At 44.1% G+C, this 27096-nt stretch overlaps 1 protein-coding gene across 2 annotated transcripts in view; it reads right to left on the reverse strand.

Moving 5' to 3' along the window:
• The window catches only part of NME7 (NME/NM23 family member 7), a 261286-nt gene that overhangs the window by 149662 nt on the left and 84528 nt on the right, over nucleotides 1-27096 (reverse strand). For both annotated transcript variants that reach the window (XM_077481674.1, XM_077481673.1), the window contains exons 2-5: nucleotides 24745-24852; nucleotides 11089-11255; nucleotides 8038-8148; nucleotides 4399-4449 (exon numbers count right to left, since the gene is read on the reverse strand). In XM_077481674.1, the coding sequence (XP_077337800.1) occupies nucleotides 4399-4449; nucleotides 8038-8148; nucleotides 11089-11255; nucleotides 24745-24852 (437 nt within the window). The remainder of the gene's footprint in view (nucleotides 1-4398; nucleotides 4450-8037; nucleotides 8149-11088; nucleotides 11256-24744; nucleotides 24853-27096) is intronic.

Genomic DNA, 27096 nt, shown 5'->3' on the forward strand with positions numbered 1-27096 from the left:
GGGGTATATATTGTGTTTTATTTATTTTTTCCCCAAAAATTGTGTTTGAAAAAGCGCTACGCAATTACCCTGTGACATTAAAAAAAACAATAATAATAAGCAACAGGGGGTATCATTTCTGCTACAGCCATGAAACAAAGCACTGCGGCAGTGGCATGTGTACAACACCCGGCCGCTGCCTGCAACTTAACAGAGCAGTGATTGGGGGCAGAAAAAGGGTGGCTAAACCTCAGTGTTTTGTTGCAGCCTAACCACTTGTATAAATGAGCCATGAAAGCTGAAGTTTAGCCATTAAAAAAAAAACACTTTAGTGAGCTACTTTACATGTAGTGAAGTTTGTCCTACGTCAGGTACGCAGTTGGATCCTGTACAAATCTTCACTGCAGGGATGCCAGTCCTCTTCCTGCTGCTGCATTTCCAGTACTACATGAATTAATACCTCCAGGTCTTCTGTGAAGCTGCTGTGAAAAAGTTCCCGATGAGGACCTACCCCCTCCTCACTGAACCATCATTGGAAATGTTCTTTCATTGCCTTCACTGCCTGTAATGCGACTTGTAAATGGGGAGAGTCTAATGAATCACAGGATTCTCTTCCCCATTTATAGGCAGTGAAAGCAATGAAAGAACAGGGGGAGGAGGGGGGTCCTCAATAGAAACCTTTTCACAGCAGCTTTGCAGAGGACGCAAAGCTATTAAATCACTGTAGCGCCAGAGGTACAGAGACAGTAAGAGGACAGGGCATCTCTGCAGTGAAGATTTCTCCAGGATCCGGCTGCCTGCACAACATGGGACATAACTTCATTACAAGTAAGTTTTAACTCACTAAGGCTATAATTTTTTTTAATCCTACAGGGCACTTACACCCCTTTCTGCCCAGGCCATTTTTCAGCTTTCAGCGCTGTTGCACTTTGAATGACAATTGCGCAGTCATGCTACACTGTACCCAGATTACATTTTTATAATTTTCTTCACACAAATAGAGCTTTCTTTTGCTGGTATTTAATCACTGCTGGGTTTATTTTTTTACAAAAAAAAGACCAAAAAAGTGAAAAAAAAATTTTTTTTACTCAGTTTCTGTCACTAAATGTGTAATTAAGTAATTTTTCTCCTTCACTGATGTGCGCTGATGAGGTGGCACTGATGGGCACTGATAGGCTGAACTGGTGGGCATTGATGAGGCGGCACTTATGGGCCCTGATTAGGTGGCACTGATGAGAAAGCACTAATATGCCGCACTTATGGGCACTGATGGGCACTGTTAGATGGCACTGATGGGCACTAATAGGTGGTGCCAATTGGCAATGATAGGCGGCACTGGTGGGCACTGATAGGCAGCACGGATAGGCGGTACTTATGGGCACTGATGGGCGACACGGATGGGCATTGATTGACAGCAGTGATGGGCATTGATGGGTAGTACTGATAGGCGGGACTGATAGCCAGCACGAACTGGCATCACTAATGGGCACTGATTGGTGACACTTATGAGCAGTGGTGGACATTCATCGCTAGCACTGATTTGTGGCACTAGTGTCGCTATTGTAATCAGGGCACTGATGATCAGCGCTCTGATTACATGTATAATGTCTCCTGTGAGGAGATGCCGCTGGTTGGTTCTCCTCGCCACACACTCTGTCAGTGTGAGGCGAGGAGCGCCGATTACCGGCATCTTCGTGTTTAACCATGTGATCGGCTGTGTCCAATCACAGCCGGTCACATGTAAAGAGCCACGGATGCAGACCAGAGATCGGGGCCACGGCATGTCCTAGTCCCAGGACGAGAGCCGCACCGGCTCGCCGTCATTGGATGGTGAGCGGGCGGCACCTAGTTAAACTTTAAATGCTTCCTCTTTTATACTTTTGTAACTGGAATATACTGTAAATTAGCCACTAGAGGCAAAGTAAAGTAGCTACTACAACGATACTGCCTAACTTCTTAACAACTGAGATGATATCAGTCACATAAAGAGTGCATTGTTTTCAATAAGTTGGCTAAGTCAGAGAGACATTGTGATAAAAAGTAGCGAAACAGAACCTATTAGGACTGCAATGTGGGAAGCAGATATTTATGGGCAAAGATGGCCTCAAAGATATTTTAAGCAATGGCATGCCTTTCACTTCTTTTTAAGTTTTTTTAATATAATATTCTATAATAATAAATTATTCTATAATATTTCCAATAGTATTACAATTTAAAGTAGCAGTAAGACTACATTTGGAAAAACTGCTCACAGGCACAACATTTATAACAGGAGAGACCCTGTAGGTCTCTTCTGTCAAAAAAGCTTCCTCCTGTCTGTCAGCCAACAAATATACTGAGCCGTACATGCGCAGTTCAGCGTACATTTATGACCCTGATCTGTGGCGTGGCGATGTGACGTCATCGCGTGCATAGTGCAGAGGTGATCATAGGAGCCAAATAGACTCCCAGATGTTTCCTTAAAGTGAACCTTTCATCTGCATTTTGCTATCACATAGGGGTTTTTCAGGTCTCTTGTAATAGCAATAAAGTTAGGTAAAAAAATAAAATAAAATAAAGTTTAAAGGGGTTGTAAAGGTAATTTTTTTATTTTCTACATAGGTTCCTTTAAGCTAGTGCATTGTTGGTTCACTTACCCTTTCCTTTGATTTCCCTTCTAAATGTTTTTTTGCTTTGTCTGAATATCTCACTTCCTGTTTCTCCTCAGTAAACTTCTCACCATCATCCGAGCTGGTGGTTAGTCAGCCAGAACAGCTTACTAAACAGCTTACTGAGGAGGAACAGGAAGTGAGAAATTCAGACAAAGAAAACAAAGAAAAAAAAACATTTAGAAGGGAAATCAAAGGAAAAGATAAGTGAACCAACAATGCACTACCTTAAAGGAACCTATGTAGAAAATAAAAAATTTACCTTTACAACCCCTTTAATCAAATAAATGAAAACACTGCAAAAACAAAACAAAAAAAAACACTCCCATGCACATACAAACGCACCAGATGCTCAGGCATATGAAAACACACATATTAGGTATTTTTGCACCCGTTTTAGTGAAAGCAATACTTCTTCAATTATAATCTGTGACCTGTAAAGACGTTTAATAATGGCCCCAGCAGTGAAATGATTAAATGTTATGGCTACATTTGTTTTCTTTTTTCTAGGGTTTTGTTTTTTTTCTTTTACTGAGTGATCCTGTCAGTAACAGAGTTCCTATCCTAGTGCAGGGATCTTCAAACCTTCTAAACAAAGGGCCAGCTTACTGTTCTTCAAAATTTGGGTGGGGGGGGGGTTGAGATTCGGACTGTGGCCAGTGGGAATAGAAAACATACTGGCGTCAGGTGGAGTAAACAATGTCCCATTATTGGTATTAGGGGGAGTAATAGTGCTCTATTGTTGGTATCAATGGGAGGAATAGTGCCCAATTACTGGTGTCAGTGGGAGGAACAGCGCCCCACCATTGGTCTCAGTGAGTGGTGTAGTGTCCCATCACTGGTGTCAATGGGAGGCATGGTGCTCCATCATTGGTTTTTAATGGGGGGAATAGCTCCCCCATCATTGGTGTCAGTGGTAGAAATATTGTCCCATCGCTGGGGTCAGTGGCAGTGGCTGACAGTGGGGAAAATAATGCCCCAAGGGCCAGATAAGGACAAGCAAATGGCCATGTCTGGCCCCTGGGGACCACTGTCCTTGGGTGACAACACTCCCTTACCAAACTATATGTACAGACAGGACTGCAGAACAACTCCTCCTCTCCTTCAAAACATAAAGGGAAGTGTTCTGTAGTCCTTAGAGAGGACTTGGAACAATGTAATTGTTCAATCAACATGTGCTTTTTGCACTTTTTTGAACAGAAATACTTTCAATTGTATATTTAACAGATCAAACAGATAATTGTTTGGCCTCATTTAGCATATGACCCGATAACTGATAAGCACTTCTTTGCGTTTTGCTGCTCTACACACATATGGCAGCCCGTTCATTTCAAAGGGCTGTGTTAAGTGCAACAAATGGCAAAGTAGCTCATGCTCACTTTTTTAAACTATGTGCATTTTTTACTGAGCTTTTTGCTGTGTTTATCGTGTGAAACATTTTTGCGTTGGTGTGCCACATCTGGGGTTCCGTTAACAATGAATGAAATTGCAACATGCAATTTTGCGCATGTTCAAGCACTACTATAGGGTGAATGCAGCCTTAGAGTTTAGACTTTAATGCAAATGTTAGGTGCAGCTGATACTAGAGTTTTTGTCATGTTTGGTGTTATATAATATTTTCCATTTCATATATTATAGAATTGGTATGAACATGTCTTCATTAACCAAGAAGGTTGCTAGCAGATGCAATATTTGTTGTAATAGATAGGTGCTTTGTCATGTTACAATTCAAGTAAACTCATGCTTTACCCATACAAATACAAGTACGTACTTGAAAAATGACTTTGACTGATGTTCAGCATAGAAGTCCATAGCTTCTGTTCTGAAAGAGGAAAAAGAAAATCGCTGGTTATTCACCTAAAAATGGATAACCTTATCTGTTGCTCATACCTGGGGAAATCATTCTGTCAGAACTTTGAATTACAAGTGTTAAAGCCCAATTCTGGGGGGGGGGGGGGGGGGATCCTACGCTGCAGTTGGGCTGCCCCTTTACTGCTAGGGTCAATCTCTAGGGGACAGGGAAAAGCAATTTTACTTACCGGATCCAATTGACTGCACCTGGCAGTCGGTGTTCCCCTACGCTCCGGCACTAAACTATATCCCAGCATGCTCAAGTCCAGTGTAGAGCTATAGACCCTGCATTGGTCTTGATGATGACAGAAGACCCATGACCTGCAACTCTCCCTAGAGTTAAAGTGGAAGTTCAGTCAAACACTAACTATGCTTAAATCTACTCCCACCCCCATTCTAAGCCTATTATATCTACCCTGTGAAAAGAAATCTCTGCATACTTACCTAATCTGAGGGCACTCCAGTCCAGTCCACTCACATGATCAGGTCCCAGTGTAGAGGATTCAGTGTAGAGGAGGGACAGCCGACAATGGATGCCCCATAGCAAGCCTATGAGTGATGTAATTGCCCAGGCTCTGCAGCTGTCATTGGCAACTTGATAGGCACATTTGACCACATTTGACAGTCAACGAGGAGGCAATATCTTGCCTCGTGTCTGTTTGAAACCCCTAAATGCCCCCTGCAGGATGTGTTTACACCATGGCCAGTGCCTTTCGGGTAAAGGGGAGATGGTAAGGCTGAGTTCACATCCATGCGGATGACTGTGGGTGCCGAAATCACTGTGATTTCCACATCCGCAACCGTCCGCAGTGAAAACAGGGACCGCAGCGAAATCTCATGGTCACCATGCAATTTCCCTATGGGCCACGTTTTGAAAAAGGTATGCATGTGAACACGCATAGGTGTGAACCGAGCCTTAAACTGTTGCTCAACCGCAGGTTTTTACTGTCGCCCCCCCCCCCCCCCCCTTTCCTTCTCCAACCACAAGGGTGAATGAATCTTAAAAGGAATACTATAAATTGATTTTTTATATCTGCCAGGAGTTCTGGTTTAGAACCAGCAGTAACAAGACAAGTCTGCATTTTAATCCCTATTCAATAATGAAGAGTACAGAACCTGAAACCACTTGTCAAATCACAATGTTTACCAATTAGTTTTACTACGGTTCACGTGATTTACACAGCAGTATCCAGTTCGATTCCAGTTTTGAGCAGTGAGGACCTAAGGAGCAAGGCATTAAGGAGAGATAAAAATCTCTGAGAAATGACCAGTATGTAATATAAAACTGGTTACAAACTCTATAAAGGCTAAACACATAAAAGCATAGCACTTGCTCCAAGGTTGGTTGCAAATCATTGTTCTGGACCTGGATAGTAACAGTAGTGATCCATGCCTGTGAAATGTGTGTCAGCACAGCTGCTTGTAGTGTCCATCAAAGGAGCATGTGACAGTGTGACAATGCAGGACTACAAGTGGGAGACAATTATGACCCCATAGCATGAAGCAGGATGATTGAGGTAGCCATTTTCCTCCTGCATCAAAAATGTCTGTCTCAGGTGATAGCACTGTGTTAGCTCTGGGATGTTGACTCTGGTAAATGTGCAGGCTTAGCGTGCGTCACTTAGCAGAATATCCAGTGTGCGACACTGAGCAGAGCTGCACCAACAATGGAGTGCCTGGTATGTACACTCCAGCCTTATTGCTGCCCCCAAATGTGCCTCTCTATGAGTGCCACTTGATGCACCTGCCTCAACTGGCCTCATGGGTGCAACAGCCCTGGCTGGAAGTTTTCAAAAAGGACCCACATGGCAGAATCACCAGAGAGTATTTTTACTGAATGTTGCAGATGTAAAATTACTGAAAAAAAAACCCCTTGAAATGCCATTAACATATTACAACTTATATGTGACTCTAGTGATTGGGTTTAAGTTCAACGTAAGCATTCTCTTCATAATCAGAATTATTCTTACCACAATAACAAACAACATAGTGTAACATGCTCAGATGGAGTTATGTGGTCAATTGGAAGGAGCTCTTAAAGGCACCCCATACCATTGTTGGACCCAGGTGTTTTTACCTCTAGCCATCTCTATAGACTTTGCGGCGAGAGGGGACACCTGAAGTGTGGCAAATAAAAGGCGCTTTCTGATGGCTGTTTATTGAGGGCCTTGGCAGTCTGGTAAGCGGATTGGTATTATCACAGTAGTATGTAGTGAACTTTTCCGAAACACTGGAGGCGGTGTTAGGGTCTTTCCTTTGGAGCGCTGACAATTTATGGACTAATTTGGGACTTTTTTATCTTTATATTTTAATGCTGCATTGTGTCATATAACATGCTCATATAGCAAGTTTACTGTCATTGCTGAAGAAAGCACCTACTACTTTGGCAGAGAATTGGAGCAAAAACTAAATACCACGCGAACCAAAACGTGCAAGTGAACACAGAAAAAAGTGCACAGAGCGCATGAATGCCCCCTTCTCCTCCTAAAGATGAACAACCTCTCTAAATATAAAAAACCTCCTGACCAGGAAAGAAACTCTGGTTCACCTAGCCAAAAGGCCTGGTGGGCCCCTTTCCTTGTGACTTACTGAAGTCCACCACAGAAAATTAGAAAATGGGCAGAAGAGCAAGATCCCCTGGGCAGAGGAAGAATGAACCTAAGGCCACACATCTTCCCCCTAAACTTCAGGGCATGCCTAAAGACCAATACGCTACCATCCTTAGTGAGTGAAAAAAGACACACATATGAAGTGTGGTGATAAACATGAAGAAAAATAAACAAAAGTGCCGGTATATGATATAATAATACGTCTTGCAGCCTGGTAACAAAAACTGCCCCCGTCTTGGCCAAACAGCAAAGCCTCAAACAGCGGGGTCTTAAACCCATATTGATACCCAGAGCACCCCCAGGTCATGACTCTACTTAACATTGTGGGCTCTGTGCCTTCCCAGCCTTCAGTCAGACCAACTGGATCAGCTCAAATCAGGAGGCATTGGGCCCCTTGGGTCCCTCCACACTAGGGAAGTACTACCGACCCCCACCTTACCCAGTGGGAAAGTTAATTCAGGTTCCTTTTCAAGAGAAAGGTCCCTCAGGACCCCCATCATGCCATTATGACCTCAGGACCCCCTCAGGATCAGGCGTCAGGACCCCCATCATGACATACATCCAGCACAGATCCCCTACTGGACATTAATAAGAACAGGTTCTACACTTGATCTTAGTCAAAAGGTCGAGAAGCAATAAAAAAATGCAACACATGATAGAATCGATTCCCCCTCATGATTGGATAGCGGTGTCCTTAAAATACATCCTTTCAGTCAACCTGTGGCTGACTTGTAGTGAGTCATAGATAAGAAGCACAACAAGAGCCTTCTGTTAACATTTCTGAAAAAAATAACGCAATAAAAAAATCAGTAGCACACAAAGCAGGCAGGTGTCAAAAGACTTGCACTTTCTGAATTGTGTATGAAATAAGGATTTTAGTAAATTTCTCTGTAAGCTTTGCATTTTACTTAGCATTGTAGCCTGGATTTCTTTTTCAGGCAGATACTTACCGAGAAAGCTGAACCATTTTTGCCTTTGTTATAAGGAATCCTGAATCAAGAATTGCTTCGATAATTGACCCCATCTTGGTTACAGCATCAGGTTTAATCATAGCCAAAGTTCTGTAGAGCAAAAATACAGATGGGGAAAAAAAAAAATCACGTTTTGCAAGATATAACATAAATTACAGTAAATTTTAACAAATCGAGAAATCAGTGTGGGTCAAAAGATAACCAACATTCATTATATGCATAGTATGCAATACTTTTTTTTTTTTTTTTTTTGAGGATGACTATGGGTGACTATCTGACAGACTGGTCATCTGCAGGTCATACGCGACTATGCTTATACTGCTGTGTATGCAACTAGCCTTTCAGGAAACGGTTATCTGTCATATGCCATTTAAATCTCAAAGATCCTTCTCCTGCATACTTACTTTGGGGAAGTTACCCAAGCATCCATGAAGCTTTTCCTGGAACAAGAATGCCTTGTCACTTATGGCTAAAAGAGTATGTTATTGGTCATCAAAACCAGAACTGGTGTATTAATGACAATATTTAAAAGAAAAGTATGGCCAAATCTTTTTTGGCCTTACATCTCCTGTGGGTGCACTTACTTTTGCTCTCCTGTGACCTACAGTCAGCTGATAGTGGGCTGTTGCCCACTATTAGCGGAAGTGGCAGAGCTGCTCCAGAATCTGGAAGGATCTTGACAATATATGAGAGCCAAAGCTAGCTGTGCCCTACCCCCCCCCCCCCCCGCCCATCACTCCAAACTAAGGAATCCGGTCTGAGTTTTCTGGGCCACCTTAGTGTGGGCTCCGAACCCCTGCTATCTCCGGGCAATTCTCTGCATAGCAGCGCTCTGGATGATCAAGGCAGGATCAGTGTTAGGACTGCTGTTAATTTTAAACACAATGACTTTGTGCTCAGCACTTCTGTTTGCAGCGCTAGGGCATCTAGTTGTATCACAATCAATACAATATCTGCATGGAGTTTGCCTGCTTTCCTTGTGCTTGTGTAGGTTTCCTGATGGTACTCCAGTTTCCTCCCACACTTCAATGCCATGCTGGTAGGTTAATTGGTTTCTGTCCAAACGGACTCAAGTATGTGTGTATGCATGTGAAATAAGGGCCTTAGATTGTAAGCTCCTTGAGGGCAGGAACTGATGTGAATGTACAGTATGTAAAGTGCTGCGTAAATTGTCGGTACTATACAAATACCTGTAATAATAACTACATGATGGGGGAGAACATGGGTGACATTATTAGTGTGGTAATGCATTTAGTTGTCCAAGTAGTGGGCAGGGGTGTTTCTTTGACCAAGCTGTAGAAAATTAAGGTCACGGACCAGCTCATGCTGCCTGGTACAGTTTCTAGGAACAGGAGTTCACACAAATGAATGTTAACTGTTTATTTAGAAACTTGACTGGAATCCAGCTTTAAAATGGTTCTACAGGCAGAAGGTTTTTTATCTTCTGCAGCTCCCTCCTGCCCCCCATTATACTTACCTGAGTACCAACTCAGTCCAGCTATGTGCATGAGAACAGCAGCTCTCCCGAGTCTCTCTCTCCCCATTGGCTCCCGCTGTCAATCACAGCCAGGGAGTCAATGAGGAAAGAGTGGGGGATGGGGCATGCTATTGAGAGCATTTGGCAGGGGGGGGGGGGGCGAGCCAGGACCACCTGCGGGGGGACCCAAAAAGAGGATCAGGGCTGCTCTGTGCAAATCCATTACACAGAGCAAGTATAACATGTTTTTGTTTTGTTTTTTCATTTATTAACCTTTAGAATCACTACGTTTTTGAGACTCTAAGGGCCAGTTCACACCATTGAAACTTAGTCCGGGTGCATTCTGGATGCTATTCTACATGCACGTTTTTGAAATGTTTCCAGTGCATTTTTGATGCTTTCCAGTGCATTTTCCCCTCTTTTTTTTCTCCACCTTAAATTAGGACGTGTGCATTTAGGTGCCTTCCAGTGTATTTCTGATCCGTTTTACCACATTCCAGTACAGTTCAGTGCAGAATCAAAATGCAGCATGTTCTACTTTTTTTCTGGAACTGGAACACACTGGAACTGACCTCACTGGTGTCAACTATGCCATTGGAAACCATATAACCTACTATCCATGTGTTTCTGATGCAGAAAAAAACCCACTGGACTGCATGCAGTATGAACTAAATAATCAGTGATTCGCTCACTTTGGAGGGACTTACCCTCACTTCTTGTTTTAGCTATGGGACAAAAAAGTGAAGGGAACCCTACCCAAAGGGGACACAAGTGGCAAAAAAAAAAAAAAAAGGACAGGGGTTATAACTCTCCCTTACTCTATCCAACATGAAAAAAAAAGTTTTTCCTTTAGTTCTACTTTAATAAAGATTCAGTCCACAAGGACAACATGACCTAGTCCTAGTGTAGAGATCTGTCAACCCTTTTAGATGTATGTATTTATATAGGCCGATGAAAGACATCGCTGCTGATCAAAGCTAAAAGGGTGATCGTTTTTATTCACACCACTTATGTACAATTTGTATTTGTATGTAAAACATTTTGTCAATAAAAAAGCTCCTAGGAGGAACTGCTCTTGTTCTTTACAGTAATCACATTCTTCATCTCATGTCTCTTGCACCGTATAGATAGAACAATAAGATAAAATTGTTTCTTTTTTTTCTTGAAGTAAATGGTGATCTAACAAGTAATGTGGACCAGCTATCCTTGTTTACTACAACAACCAATCAGATCTGGTCTTTCATGATTTTGGTTCTTATTTGGAGAATAAAGGGAATTATTTTATTGGTTGCTTTAATTACCCAAAACTGGTCCTTATGCCGACACTCTCAAACATTTCTTTTGCTGTTTGGGGAAAAAATGTCCCAACTGCATGAAAAATAGCTTACTGACCCAACTTGCTAGGAATGTGACAAACAAAACAGGATTTATACAGTAAGCCGATTTTATCTTCTGATGCTGTACCATGAACACAGAAGTTGAAATGAAAGTATTAAGCCTATCTTTACTTAGGTGGAAACAGAAAAATTGTGTGCCGAATATATCAAACTTACTTTTCCTTTTTACTGCCAAGCCTGCGGGCAGTATATTGATCTCCGTAGTCAACAAGATGAAGATGACGAGAAAATACATTTATTTTGTTGCCAACATATAAATCTTCTTTATGTAATGCTTCATACTTGGTCCGCCTTAAAAAAACCCGATGGCTCTTCACATCATACTGTAATGACAGAAATACATCAGGAGTTAAAAAAATAAAAATAAATAAATAAACACCATTGGAAATGTTGATGTATGTGTATCACCCTTGCATCTTTATTCCGTTTTAGCCTTTGCTTTATAATATAGCTATATGCAATTTTCCTGCTTGATTTCCTAAAAACTGTAAGATTGGTGTTAACCTTAGAAATATTTATAATGTCTAGATCAGTTGTCTCCAAACTGCAGTCCAGGGACCAGATGCGGCACTTTGCTTGCCTTTAACTAGCCATTGGGGCACTATTCCTCCCACCGAAATCATCAAAAGGGTATGATTCCTCCCAGTGACAGGAAAAATTCCTTACATTGATACTAACAATGAGCCATTATTCCTCCCACTGTCAACAACAATGGGGCACTATTCCTCCCACTATCACCAACAATGGGGCACTATTCCTCCCACTATCACCAACAATGACACCAAGGATGGGACACTAGTCCTTCCACTAACACCAAAGATAGGGTATTGTTTATTCCTATTGGATACGAGGACATTTTCCACTCCCACTGGCCCTAGCCCTTTGTTTAGAAAGTTTGGCAACCCCTGGTCTAGGTTGAAGTAACCATAAACCTAATTCTTGCTTGCAGTAACCATAGCCCTAATTCTTGCTTGAAGTAACCATAAACCTAAGTCTTGCTTGAAGTAACCATAAACCTAATTCTTGCTTGTAGTAACCATAGCCCTAATTCTTGCTTGAAGTAACCATAAACCTAAGTCTTGCTTGAAGTAACCATAAACCTAATTCAAGCTATAGAAATACTGTTGCGTACTATTGTGTGTAAATAATGCTGTGTACGGAGACCTATTATAAGAGTAGTCTGGATACACAATTGCATTTACAAGGAAACAAGCAAAATAATAGGAATTTTTGCACTTGTCTTAGGTCTCATTTACACATGTGGCTAGGGGGTGGTAAAAAAATATGTGGTTGCTCCATGGTTTTATTGTTCCATGACCACTCAGCAACAAGGCATGTTAGTACTTACTGCCACAGTTGTGCTCTAGCAATAATGATACCACATGTCGAGTTTGGTGAACAATACCACTGGCAAACGTGACCTAGTGGATAGGGATGTACCACAATTGTGTAATGATGCCAGCTGCTTATATATATATATATATATATATATATACCGGTATATATATATATATATATATATATATATATATATATATATATATATATATATATATAAGAAGCTGAAGGATGTAGCACTGCTAGATTCTGAGGAAGAAGGTAATCCTTGGAAGCGCATCAGCCAGCAGGGATCCTTACGTTCTCTCCTTCATCATCTGGAGACTGTTGTTATCAGACTGATTGCCATTATTTGAAGGCTTTCACATTGTAGTTTTCTATTACATGCTTTTGAGTCATTTTTAATTTGTTTTTTAAATAAACTTATCAAAGGATGCACCCTCTTTTCTTTATTTCTTTTTCGAGGGTCAAAACAGGTGTTCAAGTTGCAACATATAACCTCTAAGCCATCTGTCAAATGCCTCTGCAAAGCCATCCATCACACGTTGCGTTTAAAGTGAAAACCACTATTGTTCAATGTTCATTGAGGGACACGGTCCCTAGTGGAACCAATTGCCTTCAGAAGTCACCTAATTAGTAAATAAAGTCCACCTGTGTATAATTTAATCGCAGTATAAATACAGCGGTTCTGTAAAGCCTTCAAAGGTTTGTTAGAGAACCTTAGTGAACAAACAGCATCATTAAGGCCAAGAAATAAACCCAACAGGTCAGCGAGAAAGTTATGGAGGAGTTTTAAAACAGGGTTAGGTTATAAAAAAATATCCCAAGCTTTGAACATCTCATGAAGCACTGTTCAGTCCCTCATATGAAAATTGAAGGAGTATGGCACAACTGCAGACCTACCAAACATGGCCATCCAACTAAACTGACAGGCCGGGCAAGAAGAGCATTAATCAGAGAAGTAGCCAAGAGGCCTATCGTTACTCTGGAGGAGCTGCAGAGATCCGCAGCTCAGGTGGGAGAATCTGTCCACCGGACAAATATTAGTCGTGCACGCCACAAATCTGGCCGTTATGGAAGAGAGACAAGAAGAAAGCCATTGTTGAAAGAAAGCCATAAGAAATCCCATTTGCAGTTTGTGATAAGCCATGTGGGGGACACAGCAATCATGTGGAAGGAGGTGTTCTGGTCAGATGAGACCAAAATTTTACTTTTTGGCCTAAAAGCAAAACACTATGCATGGCAGAAAACTAACACTGCACATCACCCTGAACACACCATCCCCACTGTGAAACATGGTGGTGGCAGCATCATGTGGTGGGGATGCTTTTCTTCAGTAGGGACAGGGAAGCTGGTCAGTGTTGATGGGAAGATGAATGGAGCCAAATACATGGCAATCTTAGAAGAAAACCTGTTAGTGTCTGCAAAAGACTTGAGACTGGAGCAGAGGTTCACCTTCCAGCAAGACACCAACCCTAAACACACAGCCAGAGCTACAATGTAATGGTTTAGATCAAAGCATATTTATGTGTTACAATGGCCCAGGCAAAGTCCAGACCTAAATCCAATTGAGAATCTGTGGCACGAAATTGTTGTTCACAGACACTCTCCATCCAATCTGACTGAGCTTGAGCTATTTTGCTATTTTGCAAATAGAATGGGCAAAAATGTCACTCTCCAGATGTGCAAAGCTGGTAGAGACATCCCCAAAAAGACTTGCAGCTGTAATTGCAGGAAAAGGTGGTTCTACAAAGTATTGACTCAAGGGGGATGACTACAAATGCATGACACACTTTTCACATATTTGCTTGAAAAAAATGTTGAAAACCATTTATCATTTTCCTTCCACTTCACAATTATGTGCCACGTTGTGTTGGTCTAGCACATAAAATCCCAATAAAATACATTTATGTTTTTGGTTGTAACATGACAAAATGTGGAAAATTTCAAGAGGTATAAATATTTTTTCAAGGCACTGTACAAGGTATAGGAACATGAGAGCAGTAAAACAATTAAATAAGGGAAAAGTCCAGTATTTCCCATAGCTAATCACTGTCTGTAACAAAGTGTCTATCCAAAATCATTATTCATAGCAAGCTATATTGAAAAAAGTAACGCGAGGTTTCTGGGCTTTCCTAGAAGGATGAGGAGAACATCTTACATGAAGAAGCAGGGAAAATCTGTGTTTTTTTTAATTCAATTTTTTTTTATTTTTACAATTTCACCTTTAAATATTTATTTATTACATTTTTTATTTTTATTGGCCCATTTGGGGGGGGGGGTGCTTTGGTGAGATATAAAGGGTCTAAACAGACCCCTGGCATCTCCCTTTTGAGACAGGGAAGGGGACTGAGGACACAGATTCCCCAGTCCCTTTCTCTGCAGCCTCAGCTGAAAATGAACAGAGGCTGCTCTCCATTCATGAGCTGAAGCATGAAATGCAGGTTACGATGCTCAGTTATGAATGGAAAGAGTCAGTAATCACTGACTCTGTGCATTCAGAAAAGGAAGGAGCGGGTAAATGACAGATTTACTGGCTCCTTCCTCTGCTCTCTATCCTGACAGATCCAGGACGGGGGGGGGGGGGGACCGGTGGAGGACACGGAGGACACGGAGGACCCGGGGAACAGAGAGGGAGGACACAGGGAGCCGGAGAGAGGAATGAGAACACCAGAGAGAGGGAGGAGGACCCGGGGAGCCGTGAGACTCAAAGAGAGGGAGGACCCAGAGGAGGACACAAGGGGACAGTTGGAGGTGATCGGTGCGGCGGTGGGGGCAGTTAAAAGCACCAATCTCACTGTATAACTGTTAATAAAGCAACTGACAGCTGTGAGAGGGAGAGGAGGAAAAGCGGCTGTCAGAAAAGCTATGCAGGGAGATCGGTGATTTTAAATGCCCTCACCGCCGCATCGATCATCTGTGAGGCTGCCCGGCACCATGCTGAGCTTGAGGATTCCTGGTCTGATACAACAGGTATCAGATTAGGCATCGGAGCATTTGTACAAGTACCGATACGCGCGCAAATTCTTGGTATCAGCATCAATACAGATACTAATATCGGTATCGCGCATCCCTAATTGCCATGCATGGTCACCAAATAAGCAAAAGTTTACTAAAGCCACATCAGCAGCAGTGATTAGTGATTTTTTAGCACTCTTTTTATTGATTTCAATTGCTGTGCATACAAAACAAGAAAATGCACAAAAGTCACCCTTACAAGAGTAAGGTCAGCAGCCTAATACACAAAAGACAGACCAAGAAAAAAATAAAATATAATCATAAAATAGATACAAAAAAAAAAGAAGCATTAGACGTGTAGTGCACAGCTCGAGCAACTGCCAACAGTGTACATAAAAGGTATAGCACCCAGTAGGAAAACATAAAAACTAAGAAGTTAACCAACAGGTAAATCTTCAGGTACAGTTATCCATTATAGCAGCAGTGTAGGGATTGTCTAACTAGCAAGAATATATTTTCTTTAGTTTAATATAAGGGCAGGTTGCAATTAACCAATTGCACCCAAAATCGCACCGTGGGTGGAAAGGTTTTTTCCATCATATGGTAATAGCCTTACGGGCATTATATAACAACAGACTCAAGAGGGTTTGTCCTGCTACAGTGCTTGCTAGAGTTTCGACTAAACCCAATAAACAATATTTAGGCTAGTGATTAGCAATTTCATAAAACTTATGTAAAAGTGAAGGTGTTCTGTGCCATAACCATTATCTTGCACAAAGCCGTTGTAAATTATGGTGTTCATAAATTACCATTCCCCCATTGTGAATGTTACCCCTAAGTCCTTTGCCCATGACTTACAGGCAGTGCCACCATTTTGGGAGTTGAGTGAACATATCCACATATAGTGTAGAGATAAGCAGGGCCGCCACCGGGGGGGACAGTCCATGCAGTTGTAGGGGACCCAGCCGCCTAGAAGGGCCAGCAGAAGGCAGGGGCGGGTGCAGGGGTGCTCCATGGCTGCACTGACTTTCAATATAGTTGGCAGCTGCTGCTAATCTGTGTCGTTGAGTTCACATCGGGCTCATTACTTACACCTCTTACTACTTCCTGTATGTGCACTCCTTATGTGTGCTGCCTGTACTGTATTCTGGACTGCAGCTCCTCTCTGTGTTATGTGTAATCGAGACCTGGGACTAGGAAGACCACCTTTACAAGTACAGGCTGTTGAACAAGTGAAGGGAGGGGGCTGTTTGTGTACAGGGGGGTGAGAGCTGTGTGTGTGGGCTGAGTGTGCTCAGGTGTGAGGGTGGGGCTGAGTGCGCTCAGGTGTGAGGAGGGGCTGAGTACGCTCAGGTGTGAGGGTGGGGCTGAGTGCGCTCAGGTGTGAGGGTGGGGCTGAGTGCGCTCAGGTGTGAGGGTGGGGCTGAGTGCGCTCAGGTGTGAGGGTGGGGCTGAGTGGGTACAGGTGTGAGGGTGGAGCTGAGTGCCTACAGGTGTGAGGGTGGGGCTGAGTGCGTACAGGTGTGAGGGTGGGGCTGAGTGCTTACAGGTGTGAGGGTGGGGATGAGTGCGTACAGGTGTGAGGGTGGGGATGACTGCGTACAGGTGTGAGGGTGGGGATGACTGCGTACAGGTGTGAGGGTGGGGATGACTGCGTACAGGTGTGAGGGTGGGGATGAGTGCGTACAGGTGTGAGGGTGGGGATGAGTGCGTACAGGTGTGAGGGTGGGGATGAGTGCGTACAGGTGTGCGGGTGGGGCTGAGTGTGTACAGGTGTGAGGGTGGGGCTGAGTGCGTACAGGTGTGAGGGTGGGGCTGAGTGCGTACAGGTGTGAGGGTGGGGCTGAGTGCGTACAGGTGTGAGGGTGGGGCTGAGTGCGTACAGGTGTGAGGGTGGGGCTGAGTGCGTACAGGTGTGAGGGTGGGGCTGAGTGCGTACAGGTGTGAGGGTGGGGCTGAGTGCGTACAGGTGTGAGGGTGGGGCTGAGTGCGTACAGGTGTGAGGGTGGGGCTGAGTGTGTTCAGGTATGAGGGGGGAGCTGATTGTGTACATGTGTGAGGGGGGAGCCGAGTGAGTACAGGTATGGGGGGCTGAGTCTGCACAGGTGTGAGGGTGGGGCTGAGTGCGTACAGGTGTGAGGGTGGGGCTGAGTGCGTACAGGTGTGAGGGTGGGGCTGAGTGTGTACATGTGTGAGGGGGGAGCCGAGTGAGTACAGGTATGGGGGGCTGAGTCCGTACAGGTGTGAGGGGATGCTGAGTGCATACAGGTGTGGAGGGAGCTGAGTGGATACAGGTGTGGAGGAGGGGGCTGAGTGTGTACAGGTATAGGGGGCTGGCTGCGTACAGGTGTGAGGGGGCTGAGTGCACACGGGTGTGAGGGGGCTGAGTACACACGGGTGTGAGGGGGCTGGGTGCAAACAAGTGTGAAAGGGGGCTGAGCGTATATAGGTTTGAGGGAAGCTGAGTACATATAAGAATGAGGAGGGGCTGAGTGCGTACAGGTATGAGGAGGGGCTGAGTATGTACAGGTATCAGGAGGGGCTGGGTGTGTACAGATGTGAGGGGGGGCTAAGTACGTACAGGTGTGAGGGGGGAGCTGAGTGCATATACGTATGAGGGGGGCTGGGTTTGTATAGGTGTGAGGGGGCTGAGTGCATTCGGGTATGAGGAGAGCTGAGTGCATACAGGCATGAGGAGAGCTGAGTGCATACAGGTATGAGGAGAGCTGAGTGCTTCAGGTAGTATCTGGGGCTGAGTGCATACAGGTGTTGGGGGGGGCTGAGTGCATACAGGTATGAGGAGGGGCTGAGTGCATACAGGTGTGAGAGGGGGCTGAGTGCGTACAGATTTGAGGAGGGGCTGAGTGCATACAGGTGTGAGGGGGGCTGAGTGCGTACAGGTGTGAGGAGGGGCTGAGTGCGTACAGGTGTGAGGAGGGACTGAGTGCGTACAGGTATGAGGGGGGCTGAGTGCGTACAGGTGTGAGGAGGGGCTGAGTGCGTACAGGTGTGAGGAGGGGCTGAGTGCGTACAGGTGTGAGGAGGGACTGAGTGCGTACAGGTATGAGGGGGGCTGAGTGCGTACAGGTGTGAGGAGGGGCTGAGTGCGTACAGGTGTGAGGAGGGACTGAGTGCGTACAGGTATGAGGGGGGCTGAGTGCGTACAGGTGTGAGGAGGGGCTGAGTGCGTACAGGTGTGAGGAGGGGCTGAGTGCGTACAGGTGTGAGGAGGGACTGAGTGCGTACAGGTATGAGGGGGGCTGAGTGCGTACAGGTGTGAGGAGGGGCTGAGTGCGTACAGGCGTGAGGAGGGGCTGAGTGCGTACAGGTATGAGGGGGGCTGAGTGCGTACAGGTGTGAGGAGGGGCTGAGTGCGTACAGGTGTGAGGAGTGCGTACAGGTGTGAGGAGGGGCTGAGTGCATACAGGTGTGAGGGGGCTGAGTGCGTACAGGTGCTGGATTGGGCTCTTTGCTTTGTTTGGGTGTCTTTTGTTACATATATTTGGTTTTTGTTTTGGAGTTGTATTTTGTTTTCTTAGATCTGCTAGGGGAGGATAAATTAGGGGCGGGGTAGTGCACTTAGTGTTAGTGTAGGGCCCTGTTTAAAAGAGTCTACCTCGTCGCAGGCTTCACATTTCTTGGACAAAATGTAATTCCTGACTGTTAAATCTTGAAAGCACTGATGACTTGGTATACACTTTTCATATATTAAGTTGTAAGAATGTTAACGTGCACTGAAGGACTCGTGGGATGGCAAGTGGGCCGATGCCGTGAGACGGCCAGGCTCTGGGGAATGTTGGAGGTCAGGCCTGGGACAGCCTACATCTGTGTAAGGGGCCCCAAATATTCTGCTGACTGCCCCAGAGATAAGGTGTCTTTTGTGGGGTGCCTGACACAAGGATTCTAAGGCCGCGTACACACGGGCGGACTGTTCGCCCAACTTAGTTCGTCAAACAATCCGACAAACAGTCCGCTCAAAATTTGCATGAACGGACTTGACCACACACGATGAACGAACAGTCCGCTGAAAGCTTGCGCGATGACGTGAACGGCACGTACGACGGGACGAGAAATACGACGTCCAATACACTGCAATGCAACCTTCGCCGTGTAAATCCTTTCTGAGCATGCGCAAAACTTAGTTTGTCGAACAAGCCTACACACGAGCGGACTGTCCGCTGAAACCAAGTTTCAGCGGACTGTCTTACGGAAATTCCGAAAAACTTTGTTCGTCAGACTGTCCTCTGAAACAGTCCGCTGAAGCCCACACACGAGCGGACTGTCCGCTGAAACACTGTTCAGCGGACAAAGTTGGGCGAACAGTCCGCCCGTGTGTACGCGGCCTAAGAGAGTGAGGACCCTTGTGTACAGAGATTTGATGTGTGTGTGTGTGTGTGTGTGAGGAAGCGTCTGATCTAAAGGTATGATCACCGTGAGATCAGTGTCAATTGTGATTGATCCCCTAAATTGCAAGAACCTCCTTGTTTGTAAAAAATGACCAACCCGGATTCTATTGTGTTGCCAACAGCAATTCATAGTTTCTGGCTAAGCAAGGTGTGAAATCCAAGTTTTGCTTTATGGGCATCATAATACCAGGCATGGAGGAGAGGGACAATGCTCTGCATGTGGTATGGAAGCTGCAAAGGGTAGATCCCACAAATAGGTGGTCATGCACCATTTTCAGGATGTGTTTGAGGGAGATTCAAGGAATATCATTTTTAAACAATTGTTCAGTTGTGTTCGGAGATGTGTAGATTCCAGTATACCAATGGAATAATTTGACATGCCCAGAAATATTTACTACCATCTGTCCAATGCCTCCTTTGTGCCAGGTGTGCCATGCTGATCTTGGGAGGCTTCCTCTTCTACAGGACCCAACAGGGATTGTTTGCATAAGATTCAATAGTCACAAGAAACATGAAAAACAAGGCCTGTCCATAATTAGGGGTCCTGTTGCATACCCTTTAAAAGCTAAGCATACTTCCACGTGAATAGCTCTGAAAGACTGACTGGTAATTGGATCCCTAGGTATGCTATTCGTCTTTTTTCCATGTGAAAGAGAAATTAAGTTGTCAATGAGTCACTGTATCAGGTGAGAGGGATATGAGTTTGAATAATATTTTTGGGGCTGGACAGTGAGTGAAAGTGTTTGATGGGCACAGTGGTAGCATTTGATGGGCACAGTATGGCTGCAATTGATGGGATTTTTTTCAGAATTTTTCACTTTCTTTGCGCCCCTCCAAAAATTTTGAGCAACAGCCGCCACTGATCCTATGCCTTAAGGTGAAAAAACTTCTGTCAGTGACCAGCCCCCCAATTTTACTCATCTGAGCCCCTCATCCCCTTGGCGGAAACGCGCTCTCCCTCTCTGCACGGGATCCCGGCTCTTGATTGGATAGACTGATAGCAGCGCAGCCATTGGCTCCCATTGCTGTCAATCAAATCCAATGTCTTGGGCACCGGGGGGGGCGGGGCTGAGTCCAGCATTTGCAGCTATAGACTTGAATGCTGGACTCAGCCCCGCCCACAGTGCTGAGTCATTGGATTTGATTGGCAGCAATGCGAGCGCACCCACAAGGTAACCCGCCCCCAGGAGTTCGCTTCTCCTAGGGAGTTATCTGATGCGAGGAGGAGCTGCGAGAGCCACTGAGGGACCCCAGAAGATGATGATGGGGCCACTCTGTGAAAAACGAGCTGCACAGTGGAGGTAAGTATGACATGTTTGTTATTTTAGAAAAATAAAACAGGAAGCTTTACAATCACTTTAACCTAAAATTTGTGATTTTATTTCACTTTCAATGACAACAGTAAACTAGACAATTAGAGAGGGTGAATCTCCCTAATGGGGACAGAGACAGCAAAAGCAACCGATGAATTCTAATCCATCTCCATTGTATCCAAAACTATTTTTTTTAAAAATGACTTTATATATAAAGTATCTCACAAAAATTAGTACACCCCTAATTTTTTTGTAAATATTTTATTATATCTTTTCATGTGACAACACTGAACAAATGACACTTTGCTACAATGTAAAGTAGTGAGTGTGCAGCTTGTATAACAGTGTAAATTTGCTGCCCCCTCAAAATAACTCAACACACAGCCATTAATGTCTAAACCACTGGCAACAAAAGCCAGTACACCCCTAAGTGAAAAGGTCCAAATTGGGCCCAATTAGCCATTTTCCCTCCCGGTCGTCATGTGACTCGTTAGGGTTACAAGATCTCAGGTGTGAATGGGGAGCAGGTGTGTTACATTTGGGTGTTATCGCTCTCACTCTCTCATACTAGTCACTGGAAGTTTGAAATGGCACCTCATGGAAAAGAACTCTCTGAGGATCTGAAGAAAAGGATTGTTGCTCTACATAAAGATGGCCTAGGCCAGTGATGGCGAACCTTGGCACCCCAGATGTTTTGGAACTACATTTTCCATGATGCTCCACTACACTGCAGAGTGCATGAGCATCATGGGAAATGTAGTTCCAAAACATCTGGAGTGCCAAGGTTCGCCATCACTGGCCTAGGCTATAAGAAGACTGCCAAGACCCTGAAACAGAGCTGCAGCACGGTGGCGGAGACCATACAGCGGTTTAACAGAACAGGTTCCACTCAGAACAGGCCTTGCCATGGTCGACCAAAGAAGTTGAGTGCACATGCTCAGAGTCATATCCAGAGGTTGTCTTTGGGAAATAGATGCATTAGTGCTGCCAGGGGTGGGGGGTCAGCCTGTCAGTGCTCAGACCTTACGCCGTACACTGCATCAAAATGGTCTGTTGTCCCAGAAGGAAGCCTCAAAGATGATGCACAAGAAAGCCTGCAAACAGGTTGCTGAAGACAAGCAGACTAAGGACATGGATTACTGGAACCATGTCTTGTGGTCTGATGAGACCAAGACAAACTGATTTGGTTCAGATGGTGTCAAGCGTGTGTGGCGGCATTCAGATGAGGAGTACAAAGACAAGTGTGTCTTACAGTCAAGCATGGTGGTGGGAGTGTCATGGTCTGGGGCTGCATGAGTACTGCCAGCACTGGGGAGCTACAGTTCATTGAGGGAACCATGAATGCCAACATGTACTGTGACATACTGAAGCAGAGTGTGATCCCCTCCTTTTGGAGACTGGACCACAGGGCAGTATTTCAATATGATAACGACTCCAAACACACCTCAAAGATGACCACTGCCTTGCTAAAGAAGCTGAGGGTAAAGGTCATGAACTGGCCAGGCATATCTCCAGACCTAAACCCTATTGAGCATCTGTGGGGCATCCTCAAACGGAAGGTGGAGGAGCACAAGGTCTCTAACGTTCAGCTCCGTTATGTCATCATGGAGGAGTGGAAGAGGACTCCAGTGGCAATCTGTGAAGCTCTGGTGAACTCCATGCCCAAGAGGGTTAAGACAGTGCTGGAAAATAATAGCGGCCATACAAAATATTGACACTTTGGGCCCAATGTGGACATTTTCACTTAGGGGTTTACTCACTTTTGTTACCAGAGGTTTAGACATTAATGGCAGCGTGTTGAGTTATTTTGAGGGCACAGCAAATTTACACCATTATACAAGCTGTACACTCACTACTTTACATTGTAGCAAAGTGTCATTTCTTCAGTGTTGTCACATGAAAAGATATAATAAAATATTTACAAAAATGCGAGGGGTGTACTCACTTTTATGAGATACTGTACTTTAATCGCTTCAGCTCCAGAAGGTTTACCTGCCTTCATGACCAGGCCATTTTTTGCGATATGGCACTGTGTTACTTTAAATGATAATTTGCGCAGTTGTGCGACGCTGTACACAAATAAAATTTATGTGCTTTTTTTCCCACAAATAGAGCTTTCTATTGGTGACATTTGATAACCTCTGTGTTTTTTTGTGCTCTATAAACAATAAAAAAGACTGACAATTTTGGAAAGAAAAAAAAACAATATTTTTTACTTTCTGCTACAAAAGACATCCAATAAAAAAATAAAAATTTCTACATCAGTTTAGATCAATATGTATTCTGCTACAAGTTTTTGGTAAAAAAATCCCAATAAGCATATATTGATTATTTGGTTATAGCATCTACAAACTATGAGATATTTTTATGGAATTTTTATTGATCTTTTTTTTCCTTTTACTAGTTATGGCGACGATCAGTGGCTTATAGTGGGACTGCGACATTGGGGTGGACAAATTGGACACTATGGGGGTTATTTACTAAAGGAAAATCCACTTTGCACTGAACGTGCACTTGGAAGTAAAGTCACTGTAAATCCGAGGGGGACATGCAAGGAAAATAAAAAACAGCATTTTAGCTTGCACATGATTGGATGATAAAATCAGCAGAGCTTCCACTAATTTCAGATCTACCCCTTAGATTTAGATCTACTGCACTTCCAAGTGCACTTTAAAGTGCACTTGCAGTGCAAAGTGGATTTGCCTTTCGTAAAATGATCCCCTATGCCTAGGTTCACACTGACTGCGGGAATGTCAGTCCCGACTTTGAGGACGATTTCAGAGACATATGTGCGGGTTTCAGCACAGATATCAATGGAAATCGCATCCCGAAATCGCAAAAAGTATTACAGGAACTACTTTTGGGAATTAGTGCGGCGTCACACTGATTCAGATGCTGCAATTGCTGGCAATTGCTGTCGATTTGACATGCCAAATTGCATCAATGTGAACCAGGGCTAAGTGACACTTTTGATACTTTTTTGGAGACCAGTGACACAAATACAGTGATCAGTGCTAAAAAATATGCACTGTCACTGTACTAATGACACAAGCAAGGAAGGGGTTAACATCAGTGTGTTCCTAGGGAGCGCTTTGTAACTGTGTGGCGGGGGGGGGGGGGGGGTTCTTTAACTAGGGGAAGACAGAGATCCGTGTTCCTGCTTAACAGAAACACAGGATCTCAGTTTTCCCTACTAATAGAACAGCGATCTGCCTCTGTCGCGAACGATCGGCGGGTCTGCTGTGTCCGGCAGCAGTTTGGTCTGTTAAAGGAAGTTAAAAAAATAACAGCTAACGCTGGCCATACATTATACAATTTTCATCTACAATTTTCCAAATCCATATAATAATATGAGATCAAACCTAAACTCTTTCAGTGTGTATGTTATCAGGAAGGCTCTTACACTACACAGTTGAAGGTAAATCTAAAGGAAATTGAATAAGAGAATTGTATAGCATATGGCCAGCTTTGGGCTACATTTACACCGGTGATTTAGGTCGAGGCAAATTGTAGTGGCAGGAAACAGACTACTGCTGCAACTCTGAGCGGCTAGGTGCCAGCCCAAATCCCTATAATGACAAGTTGCCGGTGGCCGCAGCTGAAATCAAATGCAAGTGGAATGTATGTCCAAGCTAGCTGCATTTGTCCATCATCATATGCACAAAACTCTCCAACACAGGCCCTACATTTATATATGGAATCCTAGACCCAAGCAAATTAAAAAACATGGAAAATTGAGATAACCTTGAAAAAATATATTTTTACAGTATAAAGTATTTCACTCTAAAATATCTCACCATTTCAACAGATCCATCCTTAGGATAGAAGAGGAGCTGATAACGCCTTTGAAGAGCAGCATTTGGATCATACCATTCAGCAATAAACACATATCGATCCTCCTCATTCTGCAAAAAGAAAAAAATATACATTTTTAGGAAGTACTCATTTACATTAATAAGAAACCAGATTCTACTTGCGGGCCCCTAAAGCTGCCAAGGGGGGTTAACATATGTCATGGGGTGCAAAAATGATCCCAGCTGTCTGCCGAATGCTAGTGTGGGGTTCAAGGCGTTTAAACAAGGTGGTGCGGGAGCAATATAATGCCACCTCACTGTCTGTCAAATGCCCTCTTAAGAGCGATCAAGCACAGACTGCTTTTCAGAGGGCACTGCATGTGTAAACAAGTCCTAAGACAGCTGTCACTAGAACTGTAGCCATTAACCACTTTCAGACCGAACCATTTTGCTGGTAAATGACCAGAGGTCTTTTTACACTTTGGCACTGCGCTGCTTTAACTGGTAATTGCGCGGTCATGCAATGTTGTACCCAAACGAAATTTGCGTCCTTTTCTTCCCACAAATAGAGCTTTCTTTTAAAGGTATTTAACTGACTCTGCGATTTTTATTTTTTGCGATATAAACGTAAAAAGACCGCAAATTTTGAAAAAAAATGATATTTTCTACTTTTTGTTATTAGAAAAATCCAATAAACTCAATTTTAGTCATACATTTAGGCCAAAATGTATTCAGCCACATGTCTTTGGTAAAAAAAAAAGTCAATAACTGTATATTTATTGGTTTGCGCAAAAGTTGTCACATCTACAAACTAAGGTACATTTTCTGGAATTTACGCAGCTTTTAGTTTACGACTGCCTATCTCATTTCTTGAGGTGCTAAAATGGCAGGGCAGTACAAAACCCCCCCAAATGACCCCATTTTGGAAAGTAGACCCCCTAAGGAAATTGATAAGTGGCATGTTGAGCCCATTGAATATTTTATTTTTTTGCCTCAAGCGATTGAATAATGACAAAAAAATTTTTTTTTTTTTTTTTTACACAAAGTTGTCATTAAATGATATATTGCTCACACATGCTATGGGCATATGTGAAATGACACCCCAAAATAAATTCTGCTGCTTCTCCTGAGTACGGGGATACCACATATGTGGTACTTTTTGGGAGCCTAGCCGCGTACGGGGCCCCGAAAACCAAGCACCGCCTTCAGGCTTTCTAAGGGCGTAAATTTTTGATTTCACTTCTCACTACCTATTACAGTTTTGAAGGCCATAAAATGCCAAGATGGCACAAAACCCCCACAAATGACCCCATTTTAGAAAGTAGACACCCCAAGCTATTTGCTGAGAGGCATGTTGAGTCCATGGAATATTTTATATTTTGCCACAAGTTGCGGGAAAATTACAAACTTTTTTTTTTTTTTTACACAAAGTTGTCACTAAATGATATATTGCTCACACATGCTATGGACATATGTGAAATGACACCCCAAAATAAATTCTGCTGCTTCTCCTGAGTACGGGGATACCACATATGTGGGACTTTTTGGGAGCCTAGCCGCGTACGGGGCCCCGAAAACCAAGCACCGCCTTCAGGCTTTCTAAGGGCGTTACAGTTTTGAAGGCCATAAAATGCCAAGATGGCACAAACCCCCCCCCCCCCCCAAATGACCCCATTTTGGAAAGTAGACACCCCTAAATTTACGGGTACACTAGTGAGACTAGGTAATAAATGGCGGGTGCCCTGAAACTATAAAAAAATAACTAACCAACCAGCGTCACCTGTAACAGTTATATGGTGATCACTGGTGAAAGGGTTAACTAGGGGGCAATCAGGGGGCTTTATGCGGTAGTATATGGGGGTCCCTGGCGCTATAAAAAGCTGCGGCGAACCTAAATACCTACCTGCCTAACTAGCGTCACCTGTGACACTAATACAGCGATCAGAAAAACGATCGCTTATTAGGCTGGGTTCACACTGGAGCGATGCGGGAACGCCACGAATCCGCGGCGGGTTCCCGCATCGCATGCCTCCCGGCGGCAGTTCACACTGCCCTATGCGAACTGCTGGGAGTGTCAGTGAAATGTTAATGACACCCCCAGATCAGTTCGCATATCGCAGTGCGATCTGCAAACTCGGATCGCATGGTGTGAACACCCATGCGATCCGATTCTGCTGCGGACCAAAAAAAGGGTCCCGTGCGAGTTTGCGGCGGGTGCGGCGGGTGCAACGCGAATTCAGCCATACTATCTGTATGGCTGAACTCGAATCGCACAGAGATCGGATGTGATTTGCACTGCAGTGCGGGGCCAATCACATCCGTTCTCATAAACCGCTGCAATGTGAACCCAGCCTT

This window comes from Lithobates pipiens, unplaced genomic scaffold, assembly GCF_037356315.1.
Source record: "Lithobates pipiens isolate NorthernLeopardFrog02 unplaced genomic scaffold, aLitPip1_a1.2 Scaffold_16, whole genome shotgun sequence".
Lineage (NCBI taxonomy): Eukaryota > Metazoa > Chordata > Amphibia > Anura > Ranidae > Lithobates > Lithobates pipiens.